General features: G+C 44.3%; 2 protein-coding genes across 24 annotated transcripts in view; one reads left to right on the top strand and one right to left on the bottom strand.

Annotated features, from left to right (window-relative positions):
* Positions 1–8,966, bottom strand: part of ENTPD5 (ectonucleoside triphosphate diphosphohydrolase 5 (inactive)) — a 61,964-nt gene extending 52,998 nt beyond the window's left edge. For 5 of the 16 annotated variants that reach the window (XM_055288845.2, XM_063644311.1, XM_063644306.1 and 2 more), the window contains exons 1-3: positions 8,897–8,956; positions 5,745–5,851; positions 681–744 (exon numbers count right to left, since the gene is read on the bottom strand). The gene's annotated coding sequence lies outside the window, so the exon portion shown is untranslated. The other 11 variants (XM_063644305.1, XM_063644308.1, XM_063644304.1 and 8 more) reach the window with 8 other exon arrangements.
* Positions 8,953–16,456, top strand: part of BBOF1 (basal body orientation factor 1) — a 54,115-nt gene continuing 46,611 nt past the window's right edge. For 5 of the 8 annotated variants that reach the window (XM_063644248.1, XM_063644249.1, XM_063644247.1 and 2 more), the window contains exons 1-2: positions 8,992–9,181; positions 12,559–12,787. In XM_063644248.1, coding sequence (XP_063500318.1) covers positions 9,126–9,181; positions 12,559–12,787 — 285 coding nt within the window. In that variant the 5' untranslated portion in view covers positions 8,992–9,125. Of the gene's footprint in view, positions 9,182–12,558; positions 12,788–16,456 lie in introns of all 8 variants that reach the window. The other 3 variants (XM_055288832.2, XM_055288836.2, XM_063644250.1) reach the window with 3 other exon arrangements.

The following is a 16,456-nucleotide window of genomic DNA, read 5'->3' as shown; positions in this document are numbered from 1 at the left end:
CAGGCATGGTGGCCCATGCCTGTAATCCGAACTACTCAGGAGGCTGAGGCAGGAGAATCGCTTGAACCCAGGAGGCAGAGGTTGCAGTGAGCCGTGATCAAGCCATTGCACTCCAGCCTGGGCAACAAGAGCGAAACTCCATCTCAAAAAAAAGAAAAAAAAAGTGTTCCCATTGTGAATTATATAATTTCCTACAGGGAATATCACTTTTATTTATAGTTCAGAGTCATGATTATGATTATCAGTTATATTTTCCTGTAAACCTGAGATGCTTCCAAGGGCTACAGTAGGTCTATAGGACTGCCTGCCCTTCTGTCACCAAATGGTCCCAGATTGCTATCCTTTTTGAGCTAGTTTTTTCTGACATCATGCATCTATTATCACTGATCAGTACTGTCATGTGCCCAACTCCTTCAATAAACCACCATTACCTCCTAATTTTCTTTTTAAATCTGTTGTAGGATGTAAATCAGGAAGCCATAATTATTAGAATTTCATGTCAACATAAGCAAATGAGGGCCTCTCCAACAGAATAAGGGTACTGGACTTTGTGACAGGTCTTTCAGTGCCTTACAGACTCTTTTCTGTCTACTGTGAGCTCTCAGCTAGGAACAACAAAGCAAAATTTGCAGAAATCTGACCTATGAAAAAGTGAAGTATTACTTACATATGTTACTTACCAATTTTTTCTTTCCTTCTGAATTTTCTCCTTGGTTCCTTTAACTATTATATCACTTTTTCAACCTGTGTAAGATGGACATGAATAATTATAAGAACAGTTTCCTTTTTTTCTCTGCTGTCAGTATGCCTATTTTTGACTCAGTTATCTCTTCTACATTTTCATTTCTAATCTTTTCAGGCTTTGGAACCCAGATCACCAAGCTCATCTCCTGAGTTGTAGTCTAATGCCCTTCAGCTCTTTCTCCGCCCCTACACTTTCTTCTCACTCAAACTACAACCTCAGCCACTTTACCACACATCTAGCTCATTAACAAAGTCACCAACAGCAAGTGAAGCAAGTCACACTCCCTCTAGAAGCTGGTGTATATGTGTGTGTAAAGGTGGAGAGGGCAATGACTAAGGAGCTAATTCGTAAGTAAAGTACACAGACTGGGCGCAGCAACTCACGCCTATAATCCTAGCACTTTGGGAAGTCAAGGCAGGCAGGCAGCTTGAGCTCAGGAGTTTGTGACCAACCTGGGCAACGTGGCGAAACTCCATCTCTACAAAATATACAAAAAATTAGCCGGGTGTAGTGGCACGTGCCTGTAGTCCCAGCTACTTGGGAAGCTGAGACAGGATTGCTTGAATGTGGGAGGTCGAGGTTGCAGTGAGCCAAGATGTGAGGTCTTTTTTTGCTGTTAAAATGCCAGCCATATGTTCAACAGTACGATCCATGAGTGGCTACTTACTATTATATGCACGAGTATGTGGTTAAAAGGGACCAAGCAGATGGGGGCTTCGTGGCTCATGCCTATACTTCCAGCACTTTGGGAGGCTGAGGTGAAAGAATCACTTGAAGAATTTGAGTTTATATATTATTTTCTATTCCCTCAGGAATAAAAAAGTTAAACTTACCTATGCAACATAAATCTGAAGATTACACATTCAAGACAGGATTTGAATTATGGATTTGACTCATGCAACCAATGTTATAAATTCTAACTATAGGGTCTCCAAAGCAAACATTTATTTTATTTATTTTTTTTTTTTGAGATGGAGTCTCGCTCTGTCACCCAGGCTGGAGTGCAATGGCATGATCTTGGCTCACTGCAATCTCCGCCTCCTGGGTTCAAGCAATTGTCCCATCTCAGCCTCCCAAGAAGCTGGGATTACAGGTGCCCACCACCATCCCTGACTAATTTTTTATTTTTAGTAGAGAGGGTGTTTCATTATGTTGGCCAGGCTGGTCTTGAACTCCTGACCTCAAGTGATCCACCAGACTTGGCCTCCCAAAGTGCTGGGATTATAGGCATGAGCCACCGGTCCCAGCCGGGACTCATTCATTTTTGAACACTGATTACTCAACAGAGTACAATCTGGCATATATGTTTAATTAATGTTTGTTAAATAAATTAACAAATACATAAATCTCATCACTCTGCTTCTCAAAATTTTCATTAATGTTCCACTGTCCACGACAGAAGTTACAAACTCAAACACCTACAGGGACCAGGCAGGAAATGTAAATGAGTAAAAGTGTGTGTAAGACAAAAGGAACCAGTGGGGATTGTGGTAACCTGGAGAGCCTGTGTCCCATCTAAAGGGGCAGCTTCTTGCTATTCTCACCAACTGCTACCATAATGGAATGTAGGCTCCATACTGCCAGGTCCTCTGATTTTTCAAGGTAAGCTGAAAGCACAGATTTCTTTGTAAAATCTGCTGATTTTTAAATGATGACAACTAATTCCATTTAAAAACCCCCAAAAACCTACCATTCAGGCCAAACGAAACACATTCTGTGAGCCAAATCCAGCCCTCAAGTCACAAGCTGGTGGCTCTAGTCTGCAGGATAAAAGACAAACTCCCTGCCTGACATTCTAAATCATTCACAATGAGTTCCCGGCCTACCTTTTTAGAGTGTTTTGCCTACTTGTTCCATACAATAACCCTCTGCTCTAGTTTAGTGGTTCTGAAACTTTAGCATGCATCAGAACTACCTGGAGGGCACAGATTGCTGGGCCTCATTGCCAGTATTTCTGATTCAGTAGGTCTCAGGTGGGGCCTGTGAAACTGCAGTTCTAATAAGTTACCAGGTGATGCTGATGTTACCGGTCTGTGGACCACACTTTAGGAACCAATGCTAGAGTTAAACTACTCCCTATTTTAAGCATACTCTGAATTGTGCTCACATTGTTCTAACTTCCCAGAGGAACTTCCCTCTCCTTTCAGTCCATCTCCTTCTATAAACTTTCCCTGACTACAACAGTCTTAAATGCCTCCAAATTCTACAGCACCTAGGGTTTGGGCCAAGCTTAGTCAACCCACAGCCCATGGGCTGCATGTAGCCCAGGATGGCTTTGAATGCAGCCCAACACAAATTTGTAAACTTTCTTAAAATATTATGAGATCTTTTTTGTGATTTTTTTAAAGCTCATCAGCTATCATTAGTGTTAGTATATTTTATGTGTGACTCAAGACAATTCTTCTTCCAATGTAGCCCAAGGAAGCCAAAAGATTGGACACCCCTGGTCTATGCCATCTCTCCTTTATCAATCCCTGCTTGGTACTGTTTACTGTGAAACGTTTGTGTATGGGTGACAATAAGGTTGTATATTCTTGGAGATCAACATCCAGGTCAGAGCTTTATACATCTGACTGTAAACAATTTGAGGGCAAATTGTACCCATCAAGTTATCAGACAGGCTGTTATACAGTTGGTATTCATTAAATGTTTCTTAAATGAAGGAACATTTGACAGATCCATAACATAAAAATGCAGACAAGTGGGCCTAAAATTTAGGTAATTTTTCATTGCTTTTTTAAAAAATAGAGACAGGTCTTGTTATGTTGTCCAGGCCGGTCTCAAAATCCTAGGCTCAAGCAATCCTCCTACCTCGGCCTCCCAAAATGCTAGGATTACAGATGTGAGTCACTGTGCCCAGTCCAGGTAAGTTTTCTTAGAGAACTTTTAGTCTGTGGCTCTGTTGGGATGGACAACTAATAAAAATGGGATATTCTGCAAACAAAGTAACAGTAGTTAATGATTATTTGTAGGCATAGTAGTGCACGCCTGTAGTCCCAGCTACTTGGGAAGCTGAGGTAGGAGGATCTCTTGAGCTCAGGAGCTTAAGTTCAGCCTAGGCAACATAACAAAACCCCATCTCAAAAATATATGGCCAAGCATAGTGGCTCACAACTATAATCCCATAATCCCAGCACTTTGGGGGGCTGAGGTAGGAGAACCATTTGAGCCCAGGAGCAACAGAGTGAGACCCAGTCTTTACCAAAAAAAAAAAAAAAAAAAGTTAGCTGTGCATGGTGGCACAAGCCTGTGTTCCTAGCTACTCAGGAGACAGACATGGGAGAATTGCTTGAGCCCAGAAGGTTAAGGCTGCAGTGAGTCATGACTGCACCACTGCACTCCAGCCTGGGTGACATAGTGAGATCCTGTCATTCATTCATAAACAAATAAATTAAATAAATAAATAATTATATGTGGTAATATATCTTGTATATAAGTAAAACAGTGAATGTTTTAAATTTTTAAAAATTTATCTAAAAGTGATAAGATTAAATCCTTGACCGCCAGGATTTCTTAAAATGCCCCTGCAGAGATGTGAACTAGTCTTAATATCACAAGAAAATGTCAATTTAGTAGAATTCTATATTTGCAGCACATGCAATAAAAAAGCAGGATGAAAGTAACTCCTGGCCAGGTGTGGTGGCTCAAGCCTGTAATCTTAGCACTTTGGGAAGCCGAGGCAGGCAGATCACCTGAGGTGAGGAGTTCAAGACCAGCCTGGCCAACATGGGGATGAAACTCCATCTCTACTAAAATACAAAAATTAGCCGGGCATAGTAGCAGGCGCCTGTAATCCCAGCTACTCAGGAGGCTGAGGCAGGAGAATCGCTTGAACCTGAGAGGCAGAGGTTGAAGTGAGACAAGATTGTGCCACTGCACTCCAGCCTGGGCAACAGAGCAAGACCACCTCTCAAAGGAAAAAAAAAAAAAAAAAAAGTCGGCCGGGCGCGGTGGCTCACGCTTGTAATCCCAGCACTTTGGGAGGCCAAGGTGGGCGGATCACGAGGTCAGGAGATCGAGACCACGGTGAAACCCTGTCTCTACTAAAAATACAAAGAAAATTAGCCGGACGTGGTGGCGGGCACCTGTAGTCCCAGCTACTCAGAGGCTGAGGCAGGAGAATGGCGTGAACCCGGGAGGCAGAGCTTGCAGTGAGCCGAGATTGCACCACTGCACTCCAGCCTAGGCGACAGAGCAAGACTCCGTCTCAAAAAAGAAAAAAAAAAAGAAAAAAGAAAAAAAAAAAGTAACTCCCATGAGAAACACTGATTATCCCCTTCAGATACAGTTTGGATAATAATATATTTATTTAGGATTCTAAAGGCTATATAAAAACAAAATCTAAAGTTGTTCACTTAGACTGTTCCACGTATAAAGTACCATCTGCTAAAGGTGATTTCAAGAATGATTTATGAAGACAAACATGGCCTCTAAGGTAAACCCGAATAAAGTTACAGATGAATTTATAAAGTAAACCCAGTTTTGGAGCTACTAGAAGAAAAAAGCAGAAGTACTACCCACCCCCTGCCCCACCCCCCCTTTTTTTTTTGAGAAAAAGTCACACCATTGCTCAGGTTGGAATACAGTGGCACAATCACGGCTCATTGCAGCCATGACCTCCCTGGGCTCAGGTGATCCTCTGAACTCAGCCTCCTGAGTAGCTGGAACTACAGGTACATGCCACCACACCCAGCTAATTTTTGTATTTTTTGTAAAGACAGGGTTTTGCCATGTTGTCCAGACTGGTCTTGAACTCCTGGGCTTAAGCAATCCATCTGCCTTGGCCTCCCAAAGTGTTAGGATTACAGGCATGAAACACCATGACCAGCCAGAAATTGTATCTATTTTGATACATAATAATTCTAAATTTTATATATGGCTTGTTGGACAAAATTAACATCACTTGGCAAAAAATAGAGAATTAAATTCAGGAAAAAAAAAACCACTATTCAGGAACATTTGAAATACATTTACAACTTTAAGCTAGTGGAGATATTACCTTACATCTGGATATGAGTCCTACCTAACAGCACCATAATGATCTTGTCTGTATGAGGATTCAGCCAAGACACTCCACATTTCTTTGTTGACCAGGAACAAGGAAAACTGGACAGAAAAAGAATTACAAAACCAAGTCAACAAAACATGAAGTGGCTTATTCCAAGTTTAAAAGCATTAGCATTCTAAACAATGAAACAAGGAAAATTTATTTAGTAATAATTCCTGAAACCTCATAGTAAAGGCACCTACCAGTAACTGTGGAAGGAAATGCTACCAGATGAACTACTAAATAGCAACTTCCTATTCTACTATCTGTACTATCAGTTGTTGCTCACCAGCAGATGACAGTAACAACATCCAGTTCTTAGGTAGAAAATGAGGGGATTCAGAAGACTGTAGACTCTAGATCCACCTCTACCAGAGTATGAAATCTTGGCATTTCTCTGAGCCATATTCATGTCACAACAGCTTTATCTACAAAATCAAACTTAGTCAATAAAAAATATATATAATACAACAAAATAAACTAGGCCAAGTGTGGCGACCCATGCCTGTAATCCCGGCACTTTGGGAGGCCAAGGCAGGAGGATCACCTGAGCTCAGGAGTTCAAGACTAACCTGGGCAACATGGCAAAACCCCGTCTCTACAAAAAATACAAAATTAGCCAGGCATGGTGGTGCATGCCTATAGTCCCAGCTATGCGAGAGGCTGAGGTGGGAGGATCACTTGAGTCCAGAAGGTCGAAGCTGTAATGAGCTACGATCCTGCCACTGTGCTCTAGCATGGTTAAGATTAAGACCCTATCTCAAAAAAACCACCAAAAAAACCCAAAAACCAATAAAAGAAACTATAAAGTACTATAACTAAGGTACTATGCATATATTAATAATCTTGTTATAGGCAAATTTTTATGTTCATAAATTAATCTGTAAGCCTATGTTCAAACGAGGAGTCTTGGACTGACTTTCATATTATAAAGTTACCAATTTCTAGAATAAATTCCAAATATACAGCCTGTGACAGAAGATGCCCTACTCTCTTTTCTGCAGCTTATCAACAGTGTGCTTTTTCAGAACCTTACACATACAAAATTAATGGTAACTTCATAGATTTTACATCAGAGATAAACCCTTCAATATATGGCAATTCCACCTATGGACTTACGGGAGTGTGAAAATGTACCAGAAATACAGTCAGAAAAAGCCATGATCGGCCAGGCGCGGTGGCTCACACCTGTAATCCCAGCAGTTTGGGAGGCCGAGGTGGGCGGATCACTTGAGGTCGGAAGTTCAAGACTAGCCTGACCAACATGGAGAAACCCCATCTCTACTAAAATTACAAAAGTAGCCAGGCATGGTGGTGCATGCCTGTAATCCCAGCTACTTGGGAGGCTGAGGCAGGAGAATTGCTTGAACCCGGAAGGCGGAGGTTGCAGTGAGCCGAGATCGTGCTATTGCACTCCAGCCTGGGCAACAAGAGCAAAACTCCGTCTCAAAAAAAAAAAAAAAAAAAGAAAAAGAAAAAGCCATGATCACGCTGGCAGATGGTATGTATAAAAAGGTAGGTCTACTCCAGCCTGACCAACATGGAGAAACCCTGTCTGTACTAAAAATACAAAATCAGCCAGGGATGGTGGCGTGTGCCTGTAATCCCAGCTACTCGGGAGGCTGAGGCAGGAGAATCGCTTGAACCGGGAGGCGGAGGTTGCGGTGAGCCGAGATCATGCCATTGCACTCCAGCCTGGGTAACAAGAGCAAAACCGTCTCAAAAAAAAAAAAAAAAATTTTACAGCCGGGGGCGGTGGCTCACGCCTGTAATAACACTTTGGGAGACTGAGGCGGATGGATCACCTGAGGCCAGGAGTTCGAGACCAGCCTGGCCAGCATGGTGAAACTCCATCTCTACCAAAAATACAAAAATTAGCCGGATGTGGTGGCATGCACCTGTAGTCCCACTTACTGGGGAGGTCGAGGCAGAAGAATCGCTTGAACCAAGGAGGCAGAGGTTGCAGGGAGCCGAGATGCCCCACTGCACTCCAGCCTGGGTGACAGGAGACTCTGTCTCAGAAAAAAAAAAAAAAGTTTACAAGGCTTATCATTACCAAATCGGCATGTTCCCTCAGAAGAAAAAGAAATTCAGAAACAGCAACTATGCAAGTCGGAAACAAGGCGGAGGGGAGTAATTAGAGGTCAAAGACCTCGGGAAGGAGTGTACGAATTAAGCCCTCCCTAGAGAAATGGTGACGAAGGATCTACGATGACATTTAAAATAAACTTTTTAATTTGAAATGGAGTATAACATAGAGCAGAGCTTCAACCACAAATCTCCTATTTGCTTGGCACTCAGAATACCGTATCTTCCTTAATGACTCACTGACTGACTCTCATTGAAAAATGAGAATACTTGTGAGTACACTCCTTTTCAGAGGTGTATTCAGGATTTCAGGAGTCGGGGGGGCAAGCTGAAGAGCTTTCAACTTTATGCAACTTTCAGGAGAGACGGCTGCGGATCGGTATTAGCAAATGCAAACCCGCGGGGCGGTCGTGGGCGGGAAGTATCGGCCACACAGGACCTAGTGAGGCCGAGGACCCTGCTCCGGACCTCAGTGGCAGCACTCTCCTCCCCGCCCGGCTCCCTGGCGTGCTGCTGCTCTTGGGAGGCTGGCAGCCTCGCCCCCAACCACCGCCCTCGGGAAAGTCCTCAACTGCCTATCAAAAAACGTTTGGCCTGGGACGTCCGGGGCCGCACTATCCCTTACAGAATCAGCAAGGGTGAAAAGCCAAGAAAGAGATGGAACCCAAAGGAGTCGGGCAGTGCCGGGAGCGGCGGAGGCGGAGCGGGGGCGAAGGCAAGGTAGCCGCGGCCACGCTGGCTGCGGCGTGGAGACACGGGAGGAACGGGACCCACGGGAGGAACGGGACCCGCGGGCGGCAGGGGAAAGGGCTGCGGCTCAGACCACCGAGGCAGGGCGGGCGGACCAGCGGGCATCTCAGCCTTCTGAGGCAAGGGCGCCCCGACCACGACGACTCCTGACACACCCGGGCCGCAGGACGGAGCGCTACCGCCCGGGGCTGCCAGCTCCCGCCTCCCGCCCGCAGAGCCCGGGCCCCACGTAGAGTATCAGGCGCCGCCGACTCTCGCACACTCACCGCGCGCGCGCCACCCTGGCGCGGCAGCCCGCCGCCCTCGGCGCGACCTCCGCCCCGCCCCCCGCGCCGCGGCGCCTGGGCTACGTCACGGGCGCGTGCGCTCTCCGCGCGCCGTCAGCAGCGCGGGCTGGGCGTTGCCAGCTCGGCGTCCTGGTTCCCTTGAAGACAGAGCCGGCCAGGGCGGCCGCGGCTGGGCAACGACGACAGCGCAGCCTCTGGGGAAGCCAAGATGCCGTCGAAGGGAAAGGACAAAAAGAAAGGCAAGAGCAAAGGCAAAGACACGACGTAAGGAGAAGCCACCCGAGAGTCCCCTCTCCCTGGGCCTGCCCGGGATTTCGGGTCTGGGGCTGGCTACCTGGCGCCCCCCGCGCCGGCCCACTCGGACCCTCTCCGGCTCTCCCGGCTTGTGAGGATTACAGCTCCCATGTCCATAGTCTGGCAGATCTCTACTATGTGGTTCAGATGATCTTAAACGTGTAGAGGATGTATAAAGTAGTTCCTTGGGCCTTTTCACAGATCTCTTGGTTCAAAGGGGACACCTAAAGTATTTTACCAAGTTGGATAATTACTGAGGTTTTCCCAAACTGATCAGAACCACTGAGGTGGGTAATGTTCTAGCACTAACCCCTTACAGGCCTGGAGTTGCTGCTAGATTGCTACTAGCCCTACTGGGGGACCCCGGTGGTTTCTGGACACGTTGGAGTCATATGTGGTGTCCAGCAACACCATATATGGGAACACAGAGTTGGCACCAAACTTGAGATGTTTGTAAAGTAATTTAAGAGAGTAATTCATGCTCAATACAGAAAGTTTGGGAAACATGGGAAGTACCAAAAGAGAAAACAAAAATCACCTGTAGTCTCATTATCCAAAAATAAACACTACTATATTTTGGAGTATTCTTTTTTTTTTAATAAAACGATAGCCCAATGTACATACTTATATGTGGCTTTTTTCTTCCCATTTATTAATGTAAGTATTCTTTTGTGGTTTTTTTTTTTTGTTTTTACATAACTGCACAGTTAGTCTAGCACTTAAAGTGCCAAGGGCTTATCACATTCCTAGAACTCACTAACTACAGATTTTGCCCATGCTTCTACAGTACACATTTGAACAATGAGGAACACTGAGGGTAAGAGACCTTTTATTCCTTGGATTTTCCATGACCCATTGTTTGAGAAACCTGGCTTTCTTTCTACAGTGAGTATCAGTGGTCCTATTAGAGTGTCTAATTTCTTGCATCAAGTACTTTTTTTTTTTTTCTTGAGACCAAGTTTTGCTCTTGTTGCCCAGGCTGGAGTGCAATGGCACAATCGTGGCTCACTGCAACCTCTGCCTCCTGGGTTCAACCAGTTCTCCTGCCTCAGCCTCCCGAGTAGCTGGGATTACAGGCACCCATCACCACGCCCAGCTAATTTTTTTATTTTTAGTGGAGACGGGGTTTAACCATGTTGGCCAGGCTGGTCTTGAACTGCTGACTTTAGGTGATCCACCCGCCTCGGCCTCCCAAAGTGCTGGGATGACAGCCGTGAGCCACCATGCCCTGTCGCATCAAGTGCTTTGAGCCACTTGGACCTGATACCTGGATGGTCATAGTGAGACAGTGTATCACTAGTGCCTAAATCATGCCAGAAAGGGACATCAACAGCTATAACAGGCTGAGGGGGTTGGGAATGGAGCTGGCCTTAATTTGAAGAGAACAAAAGGTGAAAGTGAGACTTTGGTTCTCTCCACTGCAAACCCATTACCTCTGTGGAAGGGGACTGAGAACCAGAGGTAGGAAAGTGGATGTGGAGGGTGGCAGTATAGAAAGGTCCACGTGTACGTATGTGTGAAAATATTTAGAATTCAAATACAGGTGAAATATTCTTAAATATTATGTACGTATTTATATATCATGGTACCTACTATATATAAGGGGGAGTGTTTTGTTAATGCTCATACGATAAATACTTAGAAAAATCTCTTCCTTTACCACTTTAATCTTTGAATCCATCCTTTTTCCTCTCCACCTCTATATAAATGATTATGGTTTCTCAGGCATCCTTAAAGCCCGGTGGGCGGGGCATTGTGGCTCATGCCCAGTACTTTGGGAGGCTGAGTGGGGGAAGATCACTTGAGCCCAGGAGTTCAAGACCAGCCTGAACGACATGGGAAGACCCTGTCTCTACAAAAATTTTTATTAAAAATTAGTTGGGCGTGCTAATTCATGCCTGTAGTCACAGTTACTTAGGAGGCTGAGGTGGCGGATCGTTTGGGCCTGGGAGATTGAGGCTGCAGTGAGCTGTGGTGATGCTACTGCACTACAGCCTGGATGACAGAGCAAAATCTTGTCTCAAAAAAAAAAAAAAAAAAAAGTCTGGTGAACTGTGGCACCAGCTAATGAAGTATTTAACATACTTGCCCTAGTGACTTGACTTTTTGTCCAAGACCTAGCCCAAAACAAAACAAAACAAAAACACCATCCTGGCTAACACGGTGAAACCCCGTCTCTACTAAAAATACAAAAAATTAGCCAGGCATGGTGGCGGGCACCTGTAGTCCCAGCTACTCGGGAGGCTGAGGCAGGAGAATGGCGTGAACCCGGGTGGCGGAGCTTGCAGTGAGCCGATATCGCGCCACTGCACTTCAGCCTGGGCGAAAGAGAGACTGTCCCAAAAAAGAAAACTCAAAAGTGGAGGGTGAAGTGGGTGGGAGATCACAGTTATACTACCAATGGGTATCCTCATGCAGAAACCGAACAGAGAGAATGGGTTTGCAGTGGAGAGAACCAAAGCCCAGCACTGAGTAAGTAGGAATAGAAAAGACAGTTTAACTACAGGAGAATCAGGCTAGGGCACTGGTTCACACCTGTAATCTCAGCACGTTGAGAGGCCGGGGTGGGAGGACACTTTAGCCCAGAAGTTGGAGACTAGCATAGGAAACATAGTGAGACCCCATCTCTATTAAAAAAATAAATAAATATGGGAGAATCAAATAAGTAAATGAAAAGGTATAAAAACTGTCCAGATGCAGTGGCTCACACCTGTAATCTCAACACTTTGGGAGGTTGAGAGGTAGGAGAGTCACTTGAGCCCAGGAGTTCAAGACCAGCCTGGGCAACATGGCGAAAACTCATTTCTACAAAAAATACAAAAATTAGCTGGGCATAGTTGCGTGAACCTGTAGTCCCAGCTACTTGGGAGGCTGAGGTAGGTGGATGGCTTGAGCCCAAGAGGCAGAGGTTCTGGGGAGCCGAGATCGTGCTACTGCACTCCAGCCCAGTGACACAGCCAGACCCTGTCTCAAAAAGAAAAAAAAAAAAAAAGATATGAAAGCTTTATGAAATGAGTTTGGCTTATCCTGTCTTTTCCCTTTGTTTTTCCAGTCTTTTCAAGTTATGCTCCAGGGCTTCCCTCTTCCAGGAAGAGGCACTTACTTAATTCTCTTATGTGAATACAAGTGAATATGTATTTCTTTTTTTTTCTTTTTTAAAATGTGAATATGTATTTCTTATTAACTTATTCTTCCAACAATATTTGCTCATGTGTGCCAGGCAATGCCAAGCAAAACAAATAAAAAAAGAAAAATTTAATAGTAATATATATAGTAGAGTTATATACTGTCTGCATATTAGAGTTGTATAAATAGTCACATACTGTCAATGTCCTCTTCCCATGCAGGAAGTTAATAAAGACAGATGAATCTGTGGTGGACAGAGCCAAGGCCAATGCCTCCCTTTGGGAGGCCAGGTTGGAAGTCGCAGAACTCTCTAGGATTGAGTATCGTGATACTTCACGGATACTGGCAAAAAGTAATGAGGACTTAAAGAAAAAGCAATGTAAAATGGAGAAAGACATAATGTCAGTATTAAGTTACCTGAAGAAGCAGGATCAGGAGAAAGATAATATGGTAGGTAGGCAGAAAGCCTCCTTGGCGTCATTAACTACCTCCATGGTGATGCTGATGTTGTTATGTATTTCAAAGATTTTTAATTCCTTGAAATCTTAACATATAGTTGGCTGGGCGCGGTGGCTCACGCTTGTAATCCCAGCACTTTGGGAGGCCGAGGCGGGCGGATCACGAGGTCAGGAGATCGAGACCACGGTGAAACCCCGTCTCTACTAAAAATACAAAAAATTAGCCGGGCGTGGTGGCGGGCGCCTGTAGTCCCAGCTACTCGGAGAGGCTGAGGCAGGAGAATGGCGTGAACCCGGGAGGCGGAGCTTGCAGTGAGCCGAGATTGCGCCACTGCACTCCAGCCTGGGCGACAAAGCGAGACCCCATCTCAAAAAAAAAAAAAAAAAAAAAAAAAAAACATATAGTTAAGACATTTCAATTGACCTTAACTCTCTTTGAAGCAAGACGCTTTTTCAGAATGGTTTTACGGTTATTGGCTCTCTTTTGTTTTCAATCCTTGTTCCATGTTTTCTTGTCTGAAGCAAACAGAGATTGATGATCATAAGGGAACTTTATGATCTACTTTATTTTAAGGATAAGAGCATGGATGGTATGTGATCTGTATATTTTTTGATGCTGATTTCTAGTTTTAAAAATTTGTAAAGCAGTTCACTGATAATCCATGATAACGTTCTGAACCCAGCAAGTTGAATCTTTATTTTTATTTTTATTTTTGGCCAGTTGAATCTTGTATCTTATTGTACCTTATTAAAGTGTTGAGAGTAAAGCTATCATTTTATATTTGGAAGAAAAAGGGAGGCCGGATGTGGTGGCTCACTCCTGTAATCCCACCACTTTGGGAGGCTGAGGTGGGCAGATTGCCTGAGCCCAGGAGTTCGTGACCAGCCTGGGCAACACAGTGAAACCCCGTCTCTACTAAAATACAAAAAATTAACCGGGCATGGCTGCATGTGCCTATAGTCCCAGCTACTCGGGAGGCTGAGGCAGGAGAATTGCTTGAACCTGGGAGGCAGAGGTTGCAGTGAGCTGAGATCATACCACTACACTCCAGCCTAGGCGACAGAGCGAGACTCCATCTCAAAAAAAAAAAAAAAGAAAAGAAAAAGGGAAGGGAACTAACATTTTGGAGGCACTACAATGTACTATACTGGGTGCTTTACCTCTCTGATTCTTTTACTAATCTCCTATTTAATTGTTTTTATAACCCCATGTAGCTATAATATTGTTATTTCCATATTACAGATGAAGAAATTGACTTTCAGAAAGGACAGGTAACTTGCCCAAAGTCACACCCCTAGTGGGTGTTAAAAGTGGGAATTCAGGCTGGGTGTGGTAGCTCACGCCTATAATCCCAACACTTTGGGAGGAAGAGGCTGGAGGATAACTTAGCTTAGGAGTTCAGGACCAGCCTGGGGAACAAAGCAAGACCCAGTCTCTACAGAAAATAAAAAATAACCAGGCATGGCAGTGTGCACCTGTAGTCCCAGCTACTCAAGAGGCTAAGGCGGGAGGATCACTTAAGCCCAGGAGGTTGAAGCTGCAGTGAGCCATGGTCATGTCACGGCAGTCCAACCTGGACATCAGAGCAAAACTCTGTCTTATATTATTATTAATTTATTATTTTTTTTGAGACAGGATCTCACTCTATTGCCTGGTCTAGAGTGCAGTAGTGTGATCACGGCTCACCACAGGATTGATCTCCGGGCTCAGATGATCCTCCTGCCTCAGTCTTCCGAGTAGCTGGGACTACAGGCACGCACCTCCATGCCTGGCTAATTTTTTGTATTTTTGGTAGAGACAGGGTTTCGCCATGTTGCCCAGGCTGGTCTTGAACTCCTGAGCTCAAGCGATCCACCCACGTTGGCCTCCTAAAGTGCTGGGATTGCAAGCACAAGCCACCATGCCTGGCTGATTTTTTTGTAGTTTTTGTAGAGACGGGATTTCGCCATGTCGCCCAGGCTAGCCTTGAACTCCTGGACTCAAGCAATCCTCCCAGCTCAGCCTCCCAAAGTGCTGACATTACAGATGTGAGCAACAGCACCTGGTCCAGAAATTTCTATCTTCATTTTATTTTTTATTTTTTGTATTTTTAGTAGGGACGGGGTTTTGGCATGTTGTTGGCCGGGCTGATCTGGAACTCCTGGCCTCGAGTGATCCACCCACCTCACCCTCCCAAAGTGTTGGGATTACATGCATGAGCCACAAAACCTGGCCAATTTTTATTTTTAAAATTACTCTTTTAATAGTAGGTATTATTAAATTGCCCTCTATAAAGTATTGTTCTAAAGTAAGTTTTTTAGTCAGTCATAGAAATAATTTCCAAATGTATTACTTAGATGCTTTGTTTTATGGCTTGTAATAGCTCATTGTTATTGGTCTACATCAGTATCACTTGTATTTCCTGATTCTCATCTGCCTCCTTATATCAAAGGGCAGCATCTGGCAGTAACAAATGGGTAATTTTTATAATCATGGATTGCCATTAAAGCAAAAGAAACAACCTTGGGAGAAAGAAACAAAGTAAACTAAATATATCCTCATTAACTAGCTTTCCCATAATTTTGTTACTCATTTTGCTATATACTAGAAAAATGTTATGTTAAACTTTGTTTAAACTGTTTATAGTCTTACGTTAATATAGAAATAATAGAAATGAAATGTGTTTTGAAAACTATTTTATTATGAACAAAATTAGGAGATTCCTCAAGAGAATTTAATGCTGTACTGAATTAATCAAAAAATAATCTCACTAAATGTCACCACTGTTTTATGTGATTTAAGATTGTCTCAGTTTATTTTTTAGAATATCTAGATTTTTTCCTAAGGTGGTCTAAAACATTGTACATAGTATCTCACTTGTGTCAACAACCATGTCAACAAGTCTTTAGTTTAAAAAGCTACTCAGATTCCCTTCTAAAACAAACCAGCATTCCTTGGAAAAATGGTTGATTTCAGGACTGGAGCAGGGAATATAAAAGATGAGGCTGGGCTATTCATGGTGGCCCATGCCTGTAATCCCAGCACTTTGGGAGGCTGATGGGGGTGCATCACATGAGGCCAGGAGTTTGAGACCATCCTGGCCAACATAGTGAAACCCCATCTCTACTAGAAATACAAAGAATTAGCTCGGCATGGTGGTGCCTGCCTATAGTCCCAGCTGCTTGGGAGGTTGAGGCACGAGAATCGCTTGAACCCAGGAGGCAGAGGTTGCAGTGAGCCAAGATTGTGCCACTGCAGTCAAGCCTGGGCAACAGAGTGAGACTCTGTCTCAAAAAAAAAAAAAAAAAAAAAGAGAGACTGGGGGCGGTGGCTCATGCCTGTAATCCCAGCACTTTGGGAGGCCAAGGCGGGTGGATTACTGAGGTCAGCAGTTTGAGACCAGCCTGGCCAACATGACGAAACCCCATCTCTACTGAAAATACAAAAATTAGCCAGGTGTGGTGGTGGGCACCTGTAATTCCAGCTACTCAGGAGGCTGAGGCAGGAGAATCATTTGAACACGGGAGGCGGAGGTTGCAGTGAGCCAAGATCATGCCATTGCACTCCAGCCTGGGCAACAAGAGTGAAACTCCATCTCAAAAAAAAAGAGTCTGGAATATGTTACTATGCCAGAAAATAAAAAATTTTGAAGGACATGGCCTTGTTTGAAGGGGCTCCCAT

This window comes from Symphalangus syndactylus, chromosome 8 (genome assembly GCF_028878055.3).
Source record: "Symphalangus syndactylus isolate Jambi chromosome 8, NHGRI_mSymSyn1-v2.1_pri, whole genome shotgun sequence".
Lineage (NCBI taxonomy): Eukaryota > Metazoa > Chordata > Mammalia > Primates > Hylobatidae > Symphalangus > Symphalangus syndactylus.
Note: the sequence above shows the minus strand (reverse complement) of the source record. Positions and strands in the feature narration are given on the sequence as shown.